The sequence below is a fragment of the Protobothrops mucrosquamatus genome, unplaced genomic scaffold (genome assembly GCF_001527695.2).
Source record: "Protobothrops mucrosquamatus isolate PMUCROS unplaced genomic scaffold, P.Mucros_1.0 scaffold39, whole genome shotgun sequence".
Classification (NCBI taxonomy): domain Eukaryota; kingdom Metazoa; phylum Chordata; class Lepidosauria; order Squamata; family Viperidae; genus Protobothrops; species Protobothrops mucrosquamatus.
The window spans coordinates 761,780-780,408 of NW_015386421.1; the positions used below are offsets into that span (position 1 = coordinate 761,780).

An 18,629-nucleotide genomic window follows, 5' to 3' on the forward strand; every position below is an offset into this window, starting at 1 on the left:
CCCAGGGGGAGGGCCTTCTCTGTGGGTGCCCCCACCCTCTGGAACGAACTACCCCCCGAGATCCGGACGATTCCGGACCTCCTACCTTTTCGCCGCGCCCTCAAGACATGGCTTTTTCAACAAGCGGGTCTGGCCTAGGGAGAATTTTTAAATAGGGACAATTTTAATTTAAATCTTAATTAATTATACAGCGAAAAAACATATTTGGTTTTTAATAGGTTTTTATGGGGGGACGATGTTTTATGTGTTTTAATATGCTGTAAGCCGCCCTGAGTCCTATAGGGAGAAGGGCGGCATATAAATCCATGTAAATAAATAAATAAATAAATAAAGTAATCATGGAGCAGTGGTGTAACATGGATCAGCCTAGGGACTTCAAGAACTGCCCATGCGACTGCATCTTGACTGGTTGTAGCTTCCGATTGCTCTTCAAGGGTAGCCCCATGTAGAGTGTGTTGCAGTATTCTAAATGTGAGATGACCAGGGCTTGAGTGACTGATATAGGGACTCCTAATGAAGGAAGGGCCACAGCTTGCATACAATACAAAGTTGTGAAAAGGCTCTCCTAGCAACCCCATCCAGAATTAAAGTCAACGCTCTATGCTTCCAAACCCATTCAGTTTTGCCAGGATTCAGACGAAGCCAATTGCCCCATCCAGGCCACCACAGCCTCCAGGTACTTTGAGAGTACAATGACAGCATCACTTGGATCACTAGGGTTGGAGATATAAAGTTGAGTATCATCGACGTACTGATGATACCTCAACACGTGGTGGTGAATGATCTCACCCAGCAGGTTCATGTAAGAGGTTAAAAAAGTAGAGAGAGTACTGAGCCCTGTGGTATGTCACAAAGGAGTGGCCATGGGATGGACTTCTCACTCCATATCAATTGGGACCGGCCTTGGAGAAAGGAGCCAAACCAGTGCAAGACTCCTGCCCGGCCCCAAACCCCATAGCCAGCCCAAAAGGATACTATGGTCAGTGGTATTGAGAGCTACTAAGAGGTGAAAGAGGGCAAGGATAATTGCAGTACTCCCATCCTGTTCTCACCAGAGATCATTAGCAAGTGTGATCAGTGCTGTCTCTATCCCATAACCGGGCCTGAATCATGACTGGAAGGGGTCTAGATAATCCATTTCACCCAGAACCCCCTGAAGCTGCCAAGGAACCACCTTTTCTACCACCTTCCCTAGAAAGAGAAAATGGGAAACTAGATAGAATTGTCCAGACAGGTGGGATCGTTATGTTTTTTTTAAAGGAGGAAATAAACCAGGACCTCCTTAAAAGGTCCGGAAACATCCTGTCCTGCAGTGATGAATTTATCACTGCTTGAACCCATCTTGTCCTCACCATCCTGGAGGCTTTCACCAATCAGAAGAGGCAAGGATCTAATTGACAGGTGGTTGCATCTCTCAAAGTTTTAGAGAAAAGACTGGACAGCCACCTCCCAAGGAAGGTTTAATAAGTTTTCCTGCACATTGCAGAGGATTGATGATCTTTGTGGTCCTTTCCAACTCAATCATTCTATGATTGACATTAATATTATAAAAGGTGAACATGAAATCTCAAGATTAAAAATATAAAAACAAGCATAATAAACTAAGTCACGTGTGATTTGTGTGTTCTTTTTCTCCAAATGAATCAGCTTAGTTTGGGGAAAAATGAAGTTATATAAATCAGAATAAATACTTATGCTTCCAAAACGAGCATGTTTAATTTTGTATCTAACGTAGAATGTATTGTTAGTCATTCTCTTAACCCTGTATTGTCAGACTTAAATTATTAAAGCACCTTGATATGACATACACTTATTTAAAGATTTTAATTTTTTAAAATTAAGTTACATTAATTTTTTATTGTAGTTTTTTTCTTTGATTTCTGTGAGTCAGTCAGAGTTATTGAAAATTGGATGGTATACAGATTTAATAAATAGGAGTAATCATCATCACCACCGTATACTACACCAATACATTACAACTTCCTACATTCTTGGGAAGAACTTGATACGTATGAAGGCAACATCAACTAAAGAACTGGCAGCTCTGATTTTATATTATTGTGTATATAATAGCAACTTTGCCAAAGGTTACCTATATATTACAGAATATTCACAATTAACACTGGTAAAATTTATGAGTCACTATCTACTGATGTTTGTTTATTTTTCTAAGCTTTCTAAACAGATGATTGAGTTATTACTTCTTATGTTATGCCTCCATAGTTGAATATGGCTGATAGTAGTTTTCTGTTAGAAATGAGCTTTTACTACATGTGTTCTACAGAAATGACTTTAGCCTATTTTTTGTATCCTGGTTTAAAGTATCTGATATTTATTTGTTTTATAACTGTGCTAAGAAAAATATAATTTGCTTTGCATTTGAAATATTTCAGCTTTAATTCCTGGCATTTCTCAGTTAAAACCAGTATTGATTATCAGTGCTGGAAGAGTTCTCTATCAAAGGCCTTGGGAAATTGCTGTCAGAATAGATAGTATTGAGCTAAATGGATCAGCGATCAGACTCTGTATATAATTTGATATGTCAACCTTATCAATATTGATGTTGATAAAATCTAGTTGTTGATATATACTGCTCACAAAAATAAAGGGACATTTTTACCATGGAACTGAAGGGGTTTGCTTTCCCTTTATTTTTGTGAGCAGTATATATTGTTTTTGATTATTGTCATGGATGAATCATCTACAGAAAAGAAGATGGAGGAAAGTCATGATATTGCATTCAGGTACATAGGAAAGATGACTTGAAACTATGATATTTTTCAGCATAAAAATGGTTTTCTGAGGATCTGACATGTGCTCTTTTTCTATTTGTAATAGAAATTACAGTTTAATTCTGTAGTTCTTCATTTTTTCTTTGCTTTCTTTGTAAAAAATGTGGCTATTACAAAAACTTCTTCAAATATCCAAGTTCCCCAAAATAAGAGATGCTAGAAAAATGTTATGTGTAGTTATTTTTTATTTTACTTTTTATTCTGTCTTTATTTTATAAATAACTCAAGGCAGTGAACATAAGTGATGCCTCTTCCTCCTCCTATATTTCCCCACAACAATAATCCTTTGAAATGAGTTGGGCTGAGAATTGTGACCAGAGTTGCTTTGTAGTTACACAAATCTAACAATTCGCTTGCTAATTAAACCCATCCTGAGCAAATTAAACAAAGCAGAAATGAGTCATTCCAAGTGTTCCTTTTTTATATGTCATCTGTTTTTGTTTATTGCAAAAGAACAATCCATATTTTGGGGAAATATTATAGTATGTTAGTATTTAGGAAGGAATAGAAATATAATTCTTTCAGCATGTTTTGCAGAAGAACATTGTAGATTGGAAAAGAATCTGGATCAGATAATGTACTTCTGAATCCATCATGATAAGATTTTTAAAATTAAGGTGCTAAAAATAAAATTGAGAAAGTAAAATTCAGACATCATGTAAACTGTCCTTCAGATGGAGGGATCTTGGAAAAGAGCTTTATATGGACATAGAGATCTGATATACTGCTAGTCCTTCTATTTGCTAATTTTTCCAATGCACTTTTAAAGCCACCACCCCTGTTTTACACTATTGTTATCATTTGCAAATTGTTTCAGCATAATATTGTTTACCTGCTTGTGAGTTTGGAACTTTCAAAAAGCTCTAAAGAAGATATCAGTCCCTTGATACTATTTTTTTTTCTGCTTCAGGGGCTCATTACTGTATTTATTGCCCTTAAACCTTTTAATACTCTATGAATTAACAGCCTTTTCCTTTTCCTTTTCCAACAGAAAGCAAATGAGTTTCTGGTGTTCCTTTCCAATACGTGCCTAGTCCATGTGTTCATCATATGTATTTGCCTATATTTCTGGTGGCATGCAAAATGCTTTGCTTCACAGACTTCTATGGAGGTGATTATAAGGGAAGATTCCATTTTAAAATTAATTAGCACATCAAGAGGCTTCAAAAGCCTTCTCTTCATTATGTGCCAGATCAGCACTACAGAGTGAACCCTAGGTATGCAATATTATTTTTTTTAAAAATCTATGAGGTCTTCCCCCAGCAAATCCAGAGCCTTCCAGTGATGATCAAGAATTGGAGGTTAAGAAAATTTTATGTCACCTCTGATTTGCCGTCGCTATGCAAGCTAGGAAAAATCTTTTGTGGAAGTGCTGATAACTTGATTTCTACAGTTCTTCCAATTCTTCATGTAAACAAATGTGTAACTTGCTTTTCCACTTTGATAGCCAGTCTTTTCTTTCCCCAAAGAGGACTAGCAACAAAAAGATTAAAAAGTTGCAATTAAATTAAAACACTGAGGTAGTACTTTGATTAAGATCTCAGTAAACAGGAAATAAGTACTCATACGAAATAAGTGATCCTTTAATTACTGCCATCTGAGATTATTTATAATTTTGTAGATTAAAACTATCACTGAATTATGTTTGGAAACCATTTTTTAACAGTGAGATATTTCATTTGGTAGATTCTGTTAACTACGCTGAGAATTTAGAATTTAAACTTTCAATAAAGTTTCATGTATCATTTGAAATTATAGATCAATAGCTCCAAATATTATTTCTAGCTATAAAATTGTTTTCCTAACTATATGAAACTGTTGGAAGTCGTATCTAATAACTAGTACATGTATGCTCTGTTTAGATTAAACTAAGAAATTCTGAGGATTTAATTTCTATAATAAAGTTGGATTTCCATTGCATCTTAATACGTTTATTTCTGAAAAGCTGACATAGGAAAATAAAAAATTTCATAACTTTGACATTCAGTCAGCATTTTCTATTTTTACAAAGAGGTTGTGAAAGTAAGTTTTGAAAAACAAAAAAGGGGTTTTAGCTTTATGTTCCATAATTAATGACATTTCCTTTGAAATGTCAAAGGAATATACAATATAATATATAATTATATTAACCACTTTATAATAGCACAATACAGTAAGTACAACCACTTGAAAATAAAATTTTCATCAAAGAATCCATGTGCTACACTAATCCAGTCCTTGTTTCCAGTTTAAGGCTTAACTTTAATTGCAAGATGAAGTAGTAGTGTTACTTCACACACACCCGTAGATATAAACTGATTTTCAAAATATTTGACTGCTTATTTCCTTATTTTTTCTGGACTCTTAATTTGATACATTTGAGGATGTGTTTGATCTTGTGAATCCTGAGGAAGCGAATAGCAGTTTGGACTCTGGCCCTTCCTGATTGGTGAAAGCCTACGGGGAGATAGTAGGAGCTAAGTTGGCACAATAGTGAATTCATCTTTTGAGAGGGGAGGTATTACTACCCTCTTTGAAACTCTCCTCTTCAAGAAACTATCATTCAGTCTGGATATACTGGACAATTTTTGTGAGAAGGTGGCGGAGAAAATGGATGGATTACACAGTTATAGGTCATCTTTGATGAGACTGAGATAGAGGCAGAATGACCTTCATGGCTTTTGATATCATGCTATCTTTTTGAGACATCTGTGGAAGTTAGGAGCGGGGGGGGGGGCATTGTTTTCTCCTTTCTGAAGGGACAGCTTCATTTTAGTGTGGTGGGAAAAGACTGAGCCCTGTGTCTCTCAATTGTGGGATGCCACAGGGCTTACTGTTCTATTTCTATTCAGTATTTACATAACTAAAGCAAAATCTGTTGGTACAAGCCTAGGTTTTATTGGTATGTTCATGATAGCCAACTTGACTCCCAGATGATTCTGTCAAAGTGCTCTCCATATATATGGAGGTTGTCTGGAACTGAATGGAGAGGAACAAGTTAAGAATTTCCATCAGCAGGAAGAAGTTGGAGGTTTGAAGGCCTCATAATTTCAGTGGGATTCCATTGTTAGGTCTGGAAAAGATTGCACTTTCCCAAATAGAGCTGATTTTGGGGATGGGAGGGATCCTCTTGTATTCATAGCTCCTGCTTAAAAAGCAAGGGCAGCTGTGGCCAAAAAGGCTTTTGCATAGCTTCATATTGTGCACCAATTGCAGGTTTTCCTGGAGTGGGAGGAAATAGTCATAGTCATTCATGCCTGAATTACCTCTTGATTGGACTATTACAATGCACGCCATATGGGGGTGCCCTTACAAATATTTGGAAATTATACCAGGTTCAGAATACAGTAGCGAGACTAGTTTTGAGTGCATTTTATGGCCATCCACAAGACATCTCTACTGCAAGAGCTGCACTGGCTGCCATTTAACTTTCAGGTGCAATTCAAGATGCTGGTTGTCACCTTTAAAAGCCTTCCATAGTTCATGGTCTTGGTATATTTAGGACTGCTTTCTCCCAGTATTTCTGCCCTCTATAAGATCTACCGTGGGACTTATTTCATATGCCCTTGATTGGAGACTGCCATTTCATGGATCATAGAAGCGTGACTTCTCTGTCAGTATCCCTCCTATGGAATATTATCCCCTCCCCCAACATTCAAATAGTTCCCTCTCAAGCTTTGAAAACCTGGCTATTTTGTCTAACTGGAAGGCCAGTTCTCTTATTACTATCCATCCTGAGGATGAATTGTTTTTTTCTGCATGTGTCTATTAGATGTGTATTATTATAATATTTTGTTTCTAAATTTAATTTGTATTGTTTTTAATCCCAATTATGTACTGGTGAGTTGTGTGCTGCTCAACTGTAGGCTAATTGGAATGCCTTATAAACCCGGTAAATAAATAAACTCGCTCCTGCTAATAGGCAGCTCAGTGCTGAGAGTTAATTGCTATTCAAGACAGATGTTCATAAATACTAACTTTTTAGTATTAAAAATGGTATTTGAGAATGTAAAATAGCACTTTCTTTGTAAGTTTCTCATAATTATTTCCTACTTTTAGTATTGAAATATATTTTCAGTTCTTCAATGAAAAGTTCCAGAATTTAGTATTGTCCCGAACTAAATGATACATGTATATTTGCAGTCATCTGAGATGACATAATTAAAGCTATTTTCCCAACAGCAATATAAAATACTAAGAACTCATTTGCGTATGATATAACCCATCAAGAATTTTATTTTTCAGGTTTCATGATACTTAATCTGGATCTCCATCTTCAAATTCAGTTTATAAAATTCTTTGAAAATGGTATAGGCTGTGTTAGAAAATGGCTAGCTAGCATAAGGAATAGCAGTTACTAAAATGGCAAAATACCAAAGAAACATTTGACGAAGGTACTTGTCTGATGTTAAAAGAAAAGCAACATATTGCCCAAGAACTGAATGGTGGAAGTAATGTCTAAACCAGTGGTCCCCAACCTTTCCTACTCTATGGACTGGCAGTAGCGGTGGCATTGGGAGGGGGAGAGGGGATAGTTTCACGTGATTGCCTGCCACTTGCACGGCCCGGTTCCCTATGGACCGCAGCCTAGTACCAGGCCATGGACTGGGGGGTGGAGACCCCTGGTCTAAACCATAAAGTACAAAGTCTGTTCATTGTTGGCTCTTGTTCACAATCATGTTTCAGATTCCATTCTTTATTCTTCCTTCTGCTCCTGGGATGCATGATTCTGTTTCACTCATTGTGACCTTTCCATTCCCACCACTTGTTTCTCACTGCAGGAACTTTTTCTTCTCCTTCTCCCTCTTTTATGTTTTTTTTTTTTTAAAGTTTTGGCAAGTGGTTAGGAAACAACTGAGTTCTGGATTCCTTTCACTTTGAGAAATGCCTTATGTACACGTGAGATTCAAAGGTGTGTTGTGGATGGAGGTCAAAGTTCAGCTGCTTTCTAGCCAGAAAAGGTGATTTTAGAAAATAAATAAATAATTTCTCTTCTCCAATTCTTCCTAAAATAAAATAGAGAAGGGAGGTTTGGTGAGCAACTAGGAAGATATGTTCCTATGCAATAAGGCCTATAAATACCTTATGGTATATAAACTTATGGTATATAAAACCAATTAACTTATGGTATATAAAACCAATACTTAACTTATATAATTAACATGGTATATAAAACCAATACTTTCATTTAATGTAACATTTTACAATAAATACAGTAGGTCGTGCTTTTTCTAATTTTGTTATGATGTTTTGTTATTACTGCATGTAAAATTATGTATTCTTTTGGCTACAAATCTTTAAAATTGTTTAGCACTGTTTAACAAAGAATCATTTGGTACTCTGCTTAAAATGAGGGATGGGTCTACTAACCTATATCCACTTGTTATTCCAGTTCTAATTTATTAACAAATTTGTATCACATAGGCAGTCCTCCACTTATGACCACAATTTAGCCCAAACATTCTGCTGCTAAGTGAAACATTTAAGTGAGTTTTGTCCTATTTTATGACATTTCTTGCCAAAGTTGTTAAGTGAATCTGGTTTCCCCATTAACTTTGTTTATCAGAAAGTCACAAAAGGGGATCACATGACTCCTGGACACTATCACCATCATAAATATGAGTCAGTTGACAAGCATCTGAATTTTGCTCGCATGACCACAGGGATGTTGTAATGGTCATAAGACTTCTTCATAAAAGACTTTTTAAACTTTTTATGAAAATGTGAACAATTACATACATTCTCAAACTTCTACATAGATTTAAGTATAAGACAGTTGGAATTTATTTCCTGTTCTCAAATAGACTAGTTCATTATTTATGCTTGAACTAAAAGGAAAGTGTTACTGTCTTACATACAAAGTAATATATTTGATTGCAGAACAGTTGTGTAATGTTTTGGAACTGGTGTCATCCAATATTTCTATTTTTTTTTAAAACTGCATATGTACTATAATGATTCAAAAATAACGAACCCTTACAAAATCCACTGTTTCTGATTTAAGATTTTACTCCTGTTTTGTAGGTTTATGGGTGTCTGTGTACATCAAGGACAATTGCATGCCCTTACTGAGGTAAGCTGATTACCTCTCCTTCCCTCAGCTTTGCAAAGTTTCTTGTGATGGTAAACAATGTATTTAATGAAGTTGACTAGTATAGTTCTGACGTAGGTACCATAGGAACAAAATAGTACTTTCGAGTATCCCCCAATCCTTGGAAATGGTCTAAAATGATACCACTATTTATGAAATCAACAGTTATTAAGAAATCAAAGAATACAAGGAAGGTCACATGTTCATTTTCCCACTCTCATCAGAAATTAATTAAGGAAAGTAGTGTAGTCTTGGTGCTGTGTTCATTTCTGAACACAAATCACATTGGTTCAGGTAATGCTTCTTCAAGGTTTTTCTGCAACTGCAGTCTCACCACCTTCTCAGTAGCCTTTCCTAGAAAGAGAAAGTTGAATGAATCCATAATTCTTCTGGATTTTGGGGTAAGAGAAGGACCCTTGAGGAAGGAATGTACCCACAACATCACCTTCAAGACAGGCAGCAGCATCTGTTTTTCCAAGGATGAATTCACTATCACCCTGGACCAGTTATTCAGTTACCTCACTAGAGATATTTTATCAACTAGGAAGAACCAACATCCAAACCATTGATTGCAGAGTTTATATTAGAGAGAACATGTCTACTTACTTAGGACTCAAAGGTTATCCCAGATAACCTTTCAAAAAGTATTTTTTGTTACTATGTTAGGACTTGCTTAGATAATGTCTATTTCTGAGTAGATTAGAGCAATTTTATTCTCCAGATGCATAGAAAATTCCTTAGAACAGCTCTAAAACTATTTTTCTAACATCCTTCCCTTGTAGGGCCCAGGGCTCTCTCTCACACACACATACTACATTCATGTGAGTGTGTGTGTGTGTGTGTAAATATCAGTTAGTGATTAGGCAGATCAAATTTTATAGAATGATTGTAGCTGCTGTATTTAATCTGGCATGAACACATTTTTAAGTTTCTTATCAAAATAGAAAATTGCTGTCATTATGGTTGAATCATTTTTACCACTTCAGATTATACCACATGGCAATTTTTAGAATACAAGGAGGGATATTAACATTTAGTAGCTACATAGCATTTCTATAAATGGCTGTATATCATTACTTGTAAGTAGTATTAATACACAGTTGCAATGCATTTTGTATCAGTCTATATAGATTCTGTTTTTTCTGTTTTATGGATTTTTTTTTAGCCATTCTTTTAATGGATCTTTTATTTTTATGTATGATACTATGCAAAAATAGGAACGGCTTCTTCTATTCTAAGCTCCTTACATTTGTGTTCTGTCAGAAGCCTGGCAACCCATAATAAAAGTAGGATAAAATGCTTAATTTAGGCTTGTAGGCTGAAACATTAGGAAGATGCTTTGAGACTTTTTGATAAGGATCTTTATGTTCAGAAAATATTTTGGATTTGTGGATTTACACGCATCTCATCTTGTAGTTGCATACCCTTGTCTCTCCCCCCCCCCCCAGTTATCTATTTGTTCTGCTGACATCATTAAATCTCCTTTCTAATTTTCAAAATATCTAAAATAACAATACTAGGTAGAATATGGAACAAGGTATAGGTTGGAACAAGCACTTTGTTAACATAGAAACAAGAGACAAGTTCATTTATATGAAATAATTTAAAATGGGTTGACTTCTAGAAAATACCTTACTAGCCTATCAATACTAGCCTACACTGATAATAAAATTATTCTATCTTCCTGACTGTAGTATGCATTCTGAGGTTTGGGATCTGGGCTTCTTTGAGATTAATCCACCTCCAAAATCCACTTCCAACCTCCTTTTCCTGGAATATAATCTAGGAGGAGGTGTCCTGCATTGTCCTCTTTTGATTGGCTGTTCTTCCCTATTGGCTCAGCTATCCCACTCTTTTGCACAGTGAAAATATCTTTAAACACACTTTTTTCTTAGCAAACTCATTGTTTCCAAAATAGTGTATGCACAAAGTAAAGCAGCTCTTTGATTAAGAAGCCGTCCCTTTACTAATCAATTGTAGGTTATTCTTTTGTAATATTTGTGCATATTTATGAGTGTCAATTATAGTTTAGTGAATGAAAATGAAATGTTAGACTTTTGTTAACCAAATATTTTTCAGTCACCATTATGGATTGCATTATTTCATTTATCAACAATGCTAAGATAATGTTTTTGGAGTTCCCAGGTAGCTTCTCCAGCACTGAGATGGAGACTCCACCATTGGGTAGTAGACTGTATTCCTGCCCAATCAGATCAGGTCAGCCAAAGTTGCCACGCCCGTCCTGGACCGTGATCTCCAGTCTTTGACTTGATCTTGCCCAGGACAGACGTTGCAAGTTTTGGCTCTAGGCAGGTACAGAGGCCACATGGAAAAATTTCCAATCATGGTGTTCTGGGAGGCAGTTGTCACTTTCGACACTCACTGTACCAATTATTTTGGATTATTTATTGGAGGGTCTAGGAAAAGGTTTAGCCCCTAATACCCTTCGCAGGCAAGTCGCGGCTTTGTCTACAATCCTCTCATGCGACTCTGCTGAATCACTGGGTCATCATCCTCTGGTAAGGTCATTCCTTAAGGGAGCCTCCAACCAAAATCCTCCTGTGGTACATAGATACCCCTCGTGGGAGTTGTCAAGGGTGCTTCGGGCTATTACTAAATCTCCTTTTGAGCCCCTCAGGACATGTGACATTCGTTCTCTGTCCCACAAAGTGGCTTTCCTGGTGGCTATCACCTCTGCTCGTCGCATTTCGGAGCTGGCGGCGCTTTCAGTGAGAGATGACCTATGTGTTTTCCAACAGGATAGGGTTATCCTTCGGTTGGACCCCACCTTCGTGCCAAAGGTTAATTCCCTATTCCATAGGTCACAGGAGATAGTGCTGCCTGATTTCTGCCCCAACCCGTCGCATGGATTGGAGCGGCAATGGCATTGTCTGGATGTCCGCAGGGCCCTTAAACATTATATTTCACGGACTGCGGAGTTCAGGAAATCGGAAGCCCTCTTTGTATCTTTCCACGCTTCCACCAAAGGTCGGAAAGTGTCCTCTTCCACCGTTGGAAGATGGATAAAGGCATGCATCGCCGGAGCTTACAAAGCTGAGTCGTTGCCGGTTCCGCGGGGTGTGACAGCCCACTCCACACGGAGCGCGGCTACTTCGGCGGCTTGGGCCACTCAAGCTTCCATCGAGGAAGTCTGCAAGGCAGCCACTTGGGCTTCGCCTTCTCCTTTCGTTAGGCACTATAAAATTGATAAGTTTGCCTCGGCTGAGGCTTCATTCGGAAGGAGAGTTCTCCAACAGGTTTTACACCAAAGTGCCACTCGGGACCAGTCTACTACCCACCCTCAGNCTGGAGAAGGGGCGTTGTCTTACCTGAACGCCTTTTCTCAGCACGGAGATGGAGACTCCACCTCCCTCCCTTGTATTTTTATATAAGCATAGGGTCAGTTAGTTTGGTGAGCCACAACGTCTTGCTGTCAGTCAATGGCTACGCTCGCGTCAAAGACTGGAGATCACGGTCCAGGACGGGCGTGGCAACTTTGGCTGACCTGATCTGATTGGGCAGGAATACAGTCTACTACCCAATGGTGGAGTCTCCATCTCCGTGCTGAGAAAAGGCGTTCAGGTAAGACAACGCCCCCTTTCATCTAGAACAGGGGTAGGCAACCTTGGCTCTTTTATGACTCATGGACTTCAACTCCCAGAATTCCTGAGCATAGCTGGCTCAGGAATTCTGGGAGTTGAAGTCCATGAGTCATAAAAGAGCCGAGGTTGCCTACCCCTGATCTAGACACTCAATGCTTCATTTTAGCAAGATTGCTATATATATAGAATGGTACCCATAGACATGGAAAATCTTGTTTGATAGGCAACCTGGTAACCCGGAGACATTTTAATTTCAATTCTCAGCTATCCTTACTAACTGAATATTGTGGGAGTTGTGAATATTTATGTTATTAAGAGTTGTTTAACTTGATCAAAGATCTCTGAACTTTGTTTTATGATTTTCTGTGTGGGTTTTGTTTTTCTGTATAGTTGGCTTCAAGTTGCTTATCTATTGTGGAACTAGAAGGTTCCATACTGATTTCTGCTTTGGTTTCCAGTTGCACAGGATTTTGATTTTAAAATGTTTGAAAGTTTGTGAAAGAAGACATTAAAATCATCATGGAAGGCCCATCTCACATCATGGAATGTATATTTTCAGTCTCTCTCTCTCTCTCTCTCTCTCTCTCTCTCTCTCCCTCCCTCCCTCCCTCTCACTCTCCCTCCCCCCTCTCTCCCTCCCTCCCTCCCAACTGAAGCAAATTCCTCACCTTATTGCTGTAATAACTGACTGGCATAGTGTTTCTGCCTTTTCCTTTTTACGTTTTCCTTATTCTTTTAAAGAGTGGAATTTCATTCAGTGGAAAGATTTTTGGTGCAAATTAATGCTGGAGAACCTATTTGCACTGTTTGAAAAAAAATAAGCACTAGTGAGAAAGAAGTGTATCTTTCTTTCCTCTATCCAATATTATCTAAAATTATTGCAATACACTTTTGAACATGTAGAAAGTGTCACTAAAGTAGAGGTTATCCTATAAAAATGAATAGGAGATATAAACAGGAGTTGTTTATGAACTCCGAACAGTTGTTACAAAATCTTGCACTGTGATAAATTATTGTCCTTGGCTGCTTCTGTAGAATTTACCTGAAATTCTACTTTCTGTAGAATTTACCTTCAGTTCTTACACTGATTGTTATACAAGAGATCTGAAACTACAGTAATAGATGCTTAGTATTTTGTCTAGAAGAAGATAACGTTATTAGAAGTAATTAAAAGTTGCAGCTGTTGTAGGTCCGTGGGGAGGAAGGTGTGGAAAGTGAAAGAGTGGGGTGCAGGGGGGGGACACCGGACACTTCCGTGAAAGTAGTGTTATTTTTTTTGGTTGATATTGTGACTAAATGCATCATATTTATGTTATTGTTTTTAATTGAAAAATTAATACAAATTTCTAAAAAAAAAAAAAAGTTGCAGCTGCTAATGTACTTTACTAAAAAAAAAACTATGAAAGTCGAAGAAAAGCTTAGTTTGAAATGAATTGGTCCTTTTGGGGGAGCTATTATTGTTTTAACACCTCTTTATTTAGTTACTTGACTTTTCCTCTGCCATTATCTTTTCCTATTTTTATTTACTATAAAGGTCCTAAGAGCTAGCTTCAATTTGAAAAGGATGACAGCCTAATATGGCATATAATCCTCATTGTATTTTCAGAAGCTCTATAAGAAAATAATTTTAGATTTTTGGCCAGAAGGAGAAAAGAGATAGTTTTTGTAGGTGCTTTCTCTCCACCAATGCATTTGTGAGAAATGCCTCTCATAGAGCATGGCCTTTGACAGAAAAGTTTCTCTACTATAGCAAACTGATGTGGAGATTGAGGGAGAATGCTTTCGATTTCATTTGGGGAGGGATGTGCAGAACATGTGGTTTTATTACTTACAGAAGTAGCACACGGAACTTCTGATAGGGAAAAGAATGACAAAATTAAAGAGATTTTTCTCTCTTTAGCTAGATGGAGGGTGTATATATATATATATATATATATATATATATATATATTACACTTATTTTAATCCTTGTAGTACCATTGCAATGAATGTGGGAATTGTGAGGTGAAAGAAAGTGGCAAAGTTTTCCTGAAGTATTGGATATAGAAACAGTAGACAATGTGACAATGGGAGGTCCTATTTAGCAGAGAGACATTCTGAGCACTGGTGAAAGTTGCTTTGATAGAGCTGGGAGTTGTGGATAGGCTTGTGTCTTTTAACACAGGCATCCCTTTAGAATCAAGTGATTTTTTGGAAGATACATACGGCTTAGTTTGCACTGGATCAAGGAAAAATCTGGCCCATGTTTACCAGTAATAAATGAAATATTTATTATTGTATGAAAGTACTTTTGTTTGAAACAAAGAAGACATGATTTAGTTTAAAAAAAACAACAGTATTATTTTGGCTTGGATACTGTCTCCAAATGATTCAGATACTTTAGTAGTGAACTCTCTTGAGATCCTAATGCATATTTCATGAAATTATTTTTAGTAACTGTCATGGCCTTTTGGAAAAAATGAACAGAGTTTACCACTCTTCCCGCACAATAGAAGATATTACTGATATGTGATGGTCTTTTTCTTATTCAGGATTTATCTATTAAATGTACACGTGGGCGTTTGATTTAAGAAAAAAAATTAAATGACATAGTTTTCACAAAAGCACTGCTGAAGGGTTTGTCATATTTCTCACAATAAACTAGTAAGCTCTGATCCTCTGATTCCGGAGGAAGGCATGACAGAGCTTTAAATGGTAAAGATCTTCCTCTCCTCTGGCACTGAGGATTTTGGGTGAGGATGAGAAGTTGTTGGGAGGTGGGAAAAGGAAAGAAAGAGAGATTAGACATGAACAATTAAGAAATGGAGTGATAACTGGTATCTTATTTTCTAAATTAAAGCTATTCTGAATGGCATTTTTTAAAAGAGATTCTGCCTTGAAAATCCTCCATAGTACTTTTGGCCATCTCATATTCTTACCATATCCAAAGCACAATGGGCCAGCCAAGGAACTAATTTAAATGAATCCATGAGTTTGTTTAAGTCAGTGGATTTTTTAGATTTTTTTAAAAAATGGACTTCTGTGCTATATTATGAGCTGAAAGTTTGAAACTGTTTCTGTCCAGGAGATATTAGCTATGTTCATTCAATGAACTCAACTGAATAGCTTCTTGGCCTAAGTTAATTTTCCAATATAAAATTGTTTTATTGCAGTTAGAGGAATTATTGAGTAACTAGTATTATATACCTGAAACATTCCACTAAAATTGTGTACTGAATAAGTTTTATTTAATTGCTTCACAATGTAGCAAAAGGCATACCCTACCTAACTTCTAGAGATAGTTTCATATTTAGAAAGAGCTTCAAATTTTATCTGTACTGTACAATACATCCTGTAGATTAGTCTGGCAGCAATCATCGCAAAAGCAAGAGCCTACAATTCATTCCATAAATTATAGCAAAGAGGAATAGATATGGTGGTAATGTTTCCTACTTCTTTTAAAAAAGCTGGGAAGATGTTGGTCATCAAAGATTGCTTCCCTATAACAGAGTTCTCCAACCTTTCCAGGTTGGCAGCCCAGAGGGGGAGAAAGAGGGGATGGTTTTGTGGGAGGGGCAGGCGTGCGTGTGTGTATGCACGAATAATCATTGCTTGTGTGAGTGGGGCCAAGAGCACCCGTGACACTCGCGCAAGTGAGGTCCCAAGTGCTTGCACCAATCATACAAGTGGGCCACGAGCTCCTGTGATGCTCACGTGAGTGAGGCCACGAGTGCCTGTGATGCCCACATGAGTGGGGCCCTAAGCGCCCACGGCACTTGTGTGCACCAGCCAGCCACTTATACCACCTGGTTGCAAATAGGCCATGGACCGGTGGTGGGCCACGGCAAACAGGTTGTGGACTCCTGCCCTATAGTTAGAATTTTTAGGGAAATTTAAAATAATTAGAGTCAAGGACCATGAATTCTATCATATCTATAAAATTAAATATGTGGACTATATGTCCCCATTTTTTGCAGTATGTAACATTACAGTTTGTGAATGGCCTGTCGCTCACTTAATAGTCACGTCACCCATGAAAAATGTGGTAATTCTTGTTCCTTGCCTCTGTAAAGATGCAAGGTGCAGACAGATGGATACATTTGGAGATCATCCATGTAGTTTCTTATTGGATAGAATGCTTACTGCATCCCTTGTCTCCCTACTTTGTTTTCATCATCCCTAGTCATGGAAAAGTCCAGGAATGCTGCTTTGCCAGCATAAAACTCTCAGCTATGTGAAATACACTCCATCAACAAAGCTGATTTGGCAGAAGTAGAGGAGAAGCTTTTCTAGCTTTTTAGTGAGCTTGTTAATTGGTTCACAATGAATTCCTCCCTTGAAAGAGTCCCGTGACTGCCCAGTGCCTCCACAACACCTCTGCACAATACCTGTTATTGCAGCCTTTGAAAGGGAATGTTTAGTAAGGTTCCATATAGATACATAAAAAGATAAATGCCTGTTAGGGGAAGGTGATGATAACTTCATAAATGTCATGCATATAAAACATGAAATGGTGAACAAAGGTTGCTTTCACTGTGAAAGGGAATGGGGCTTTTACACGTAGATTAGTTGCATTTGGATGTATTTTTGCATTCAACTGTTGGATAATTTAGTCTGAGAAATAATTGGATGAAAGTATTGTTCATGAACTGCATTGTCACAGAAAATAGGGAAGTGTGATTCAGACAGTAGTTGATGAGGATTGCAGGAAGCAAAATATGTATAGTGGTGATGAAATTATTTGCAGATCAAATGGGTTGCAGTGAAGCAAGCTATTTTGTAGCTTCGCCTCCATTATGAGTCATTTAAGATGTAATATTACATTATTACTTGTGGAAAAACATCCCAACAAACTATTTCTCCTCCTCCCCTCTTTTTACTTGGAGTTTTTCCTCAATTTCTAGTTTTCGCTAATCTATTGCAAGCCACAGTTTGAGAACATGGATTGAAATGGTTTTGTGAATCATAATTTGGTAATGAGTACTAAGTATCGTATGTAATGACACAGTATAGTTAATAAACAGCAAGTTGAGGATAATTGTATGAAAAGCATGCAAGATCTCAAGAGTCTTGGTTGCCAGTTGTGATGCTAATACTTCTTAACTGAGTCATAGTCTATTCAGATTCTCCCGATTGCTCAAAAGATGGATTTTATCTTCTTCCAGTAATTTGGTGAACAACAGTATTTTTTTCTAAAAAGAACAGTCTTTAATCTGCCTAATGTTTTATTTGTGTACTTTGATTTAAAATAATATGACATATTTGAACATTTTAGCCACCCAGACTCATTAGTGACTAGATGGCCTCAAATATTGAAATTAAAAATAAACATATACATAAATACTATGTATTCCAACTGCAATCTAATTTTCTTCTATGTAAGTATTTAAGGTTTTTGCTAAAAGTAAAAAGTCTACAAGCTTCATACAGTACTTTGAAAACTTTATATTCCCTATTCTGCAACTCTGAACATTCACTGTGTTTTATGTTTTATTACTTATCAGTAAGTCAGCCCATAGAGTGAATCCACCCATATTATTTTAACCCTGTTGTTATGTTGGAAGTTTGCATGTCTCTTAGAGTTCTGGTATTATAGGCTGTCACATGATTAGTATTGGTATGCCATTTAGGATACTTTCAAAACACTCAAATGTCAATTTCAATAGGATTCTGCCCATTATTTTAGCATGAATTAGATGGCTGATGCTTGAAGGATTAATACATAAGAACATGTCATAAGAATGTACAAGTGCTCAAAGGCCTAGCAATTAAAATGTGTACTCACAATTCTGTGTACCTATATTAGTTAAACAAATGATGGTTGAAATAAGTCTGTATTTCACACTGTTGGATATTGTGATTCCTTCCAATAATGGAAATGCATAAACCATCCTTAATATGAATTTAATGCCATGTACCTAAACATTCAGGATGGTGGCATCTCTATCTATAGCTGCAAAACATGTGTCATTATTCCTGTAGAAATGATTATTGACTTCTTTCCTGATATATTGATTTATGTATAATCTGATGCACACGATGTTTCCTTGATATTATAATGCCATACGTAATAGGAATCTTGTGGAGAAAATTAAGAGGCCAAGCCTTTAATGTACATATGAATCAGTTCACAGTGTCTGCTATACTTTTTGTTGTTTCTGTTCAGTTAACAGCTGTATATTCTTC

At 37.0% G+C, this 18,629-nt stretch overlaps 1 protein-coding gene across 1 annotated transcript in view; it reads left to right on the forward strand.

Moving 5' to 3' along the window:
- TESK2 (testis associated actin remodelling kinase 2) overlaps nt 1-18,629 on the forward strand; it is a 43,661-nt gene that overhangs the window by 8,172 nt on the left and 16,860 nt on the right. The window contains exon 3 of the mRNA XM_015811324.1: nt 8,796-8,844. Within this exon, the coding sequence (XP_015666810.1) occupies nt 8,796-8,844 (49 nt within the window). The remainder of the gene's footprint in view (nt 1-8,795; nt 8,845-18,629) is intronic.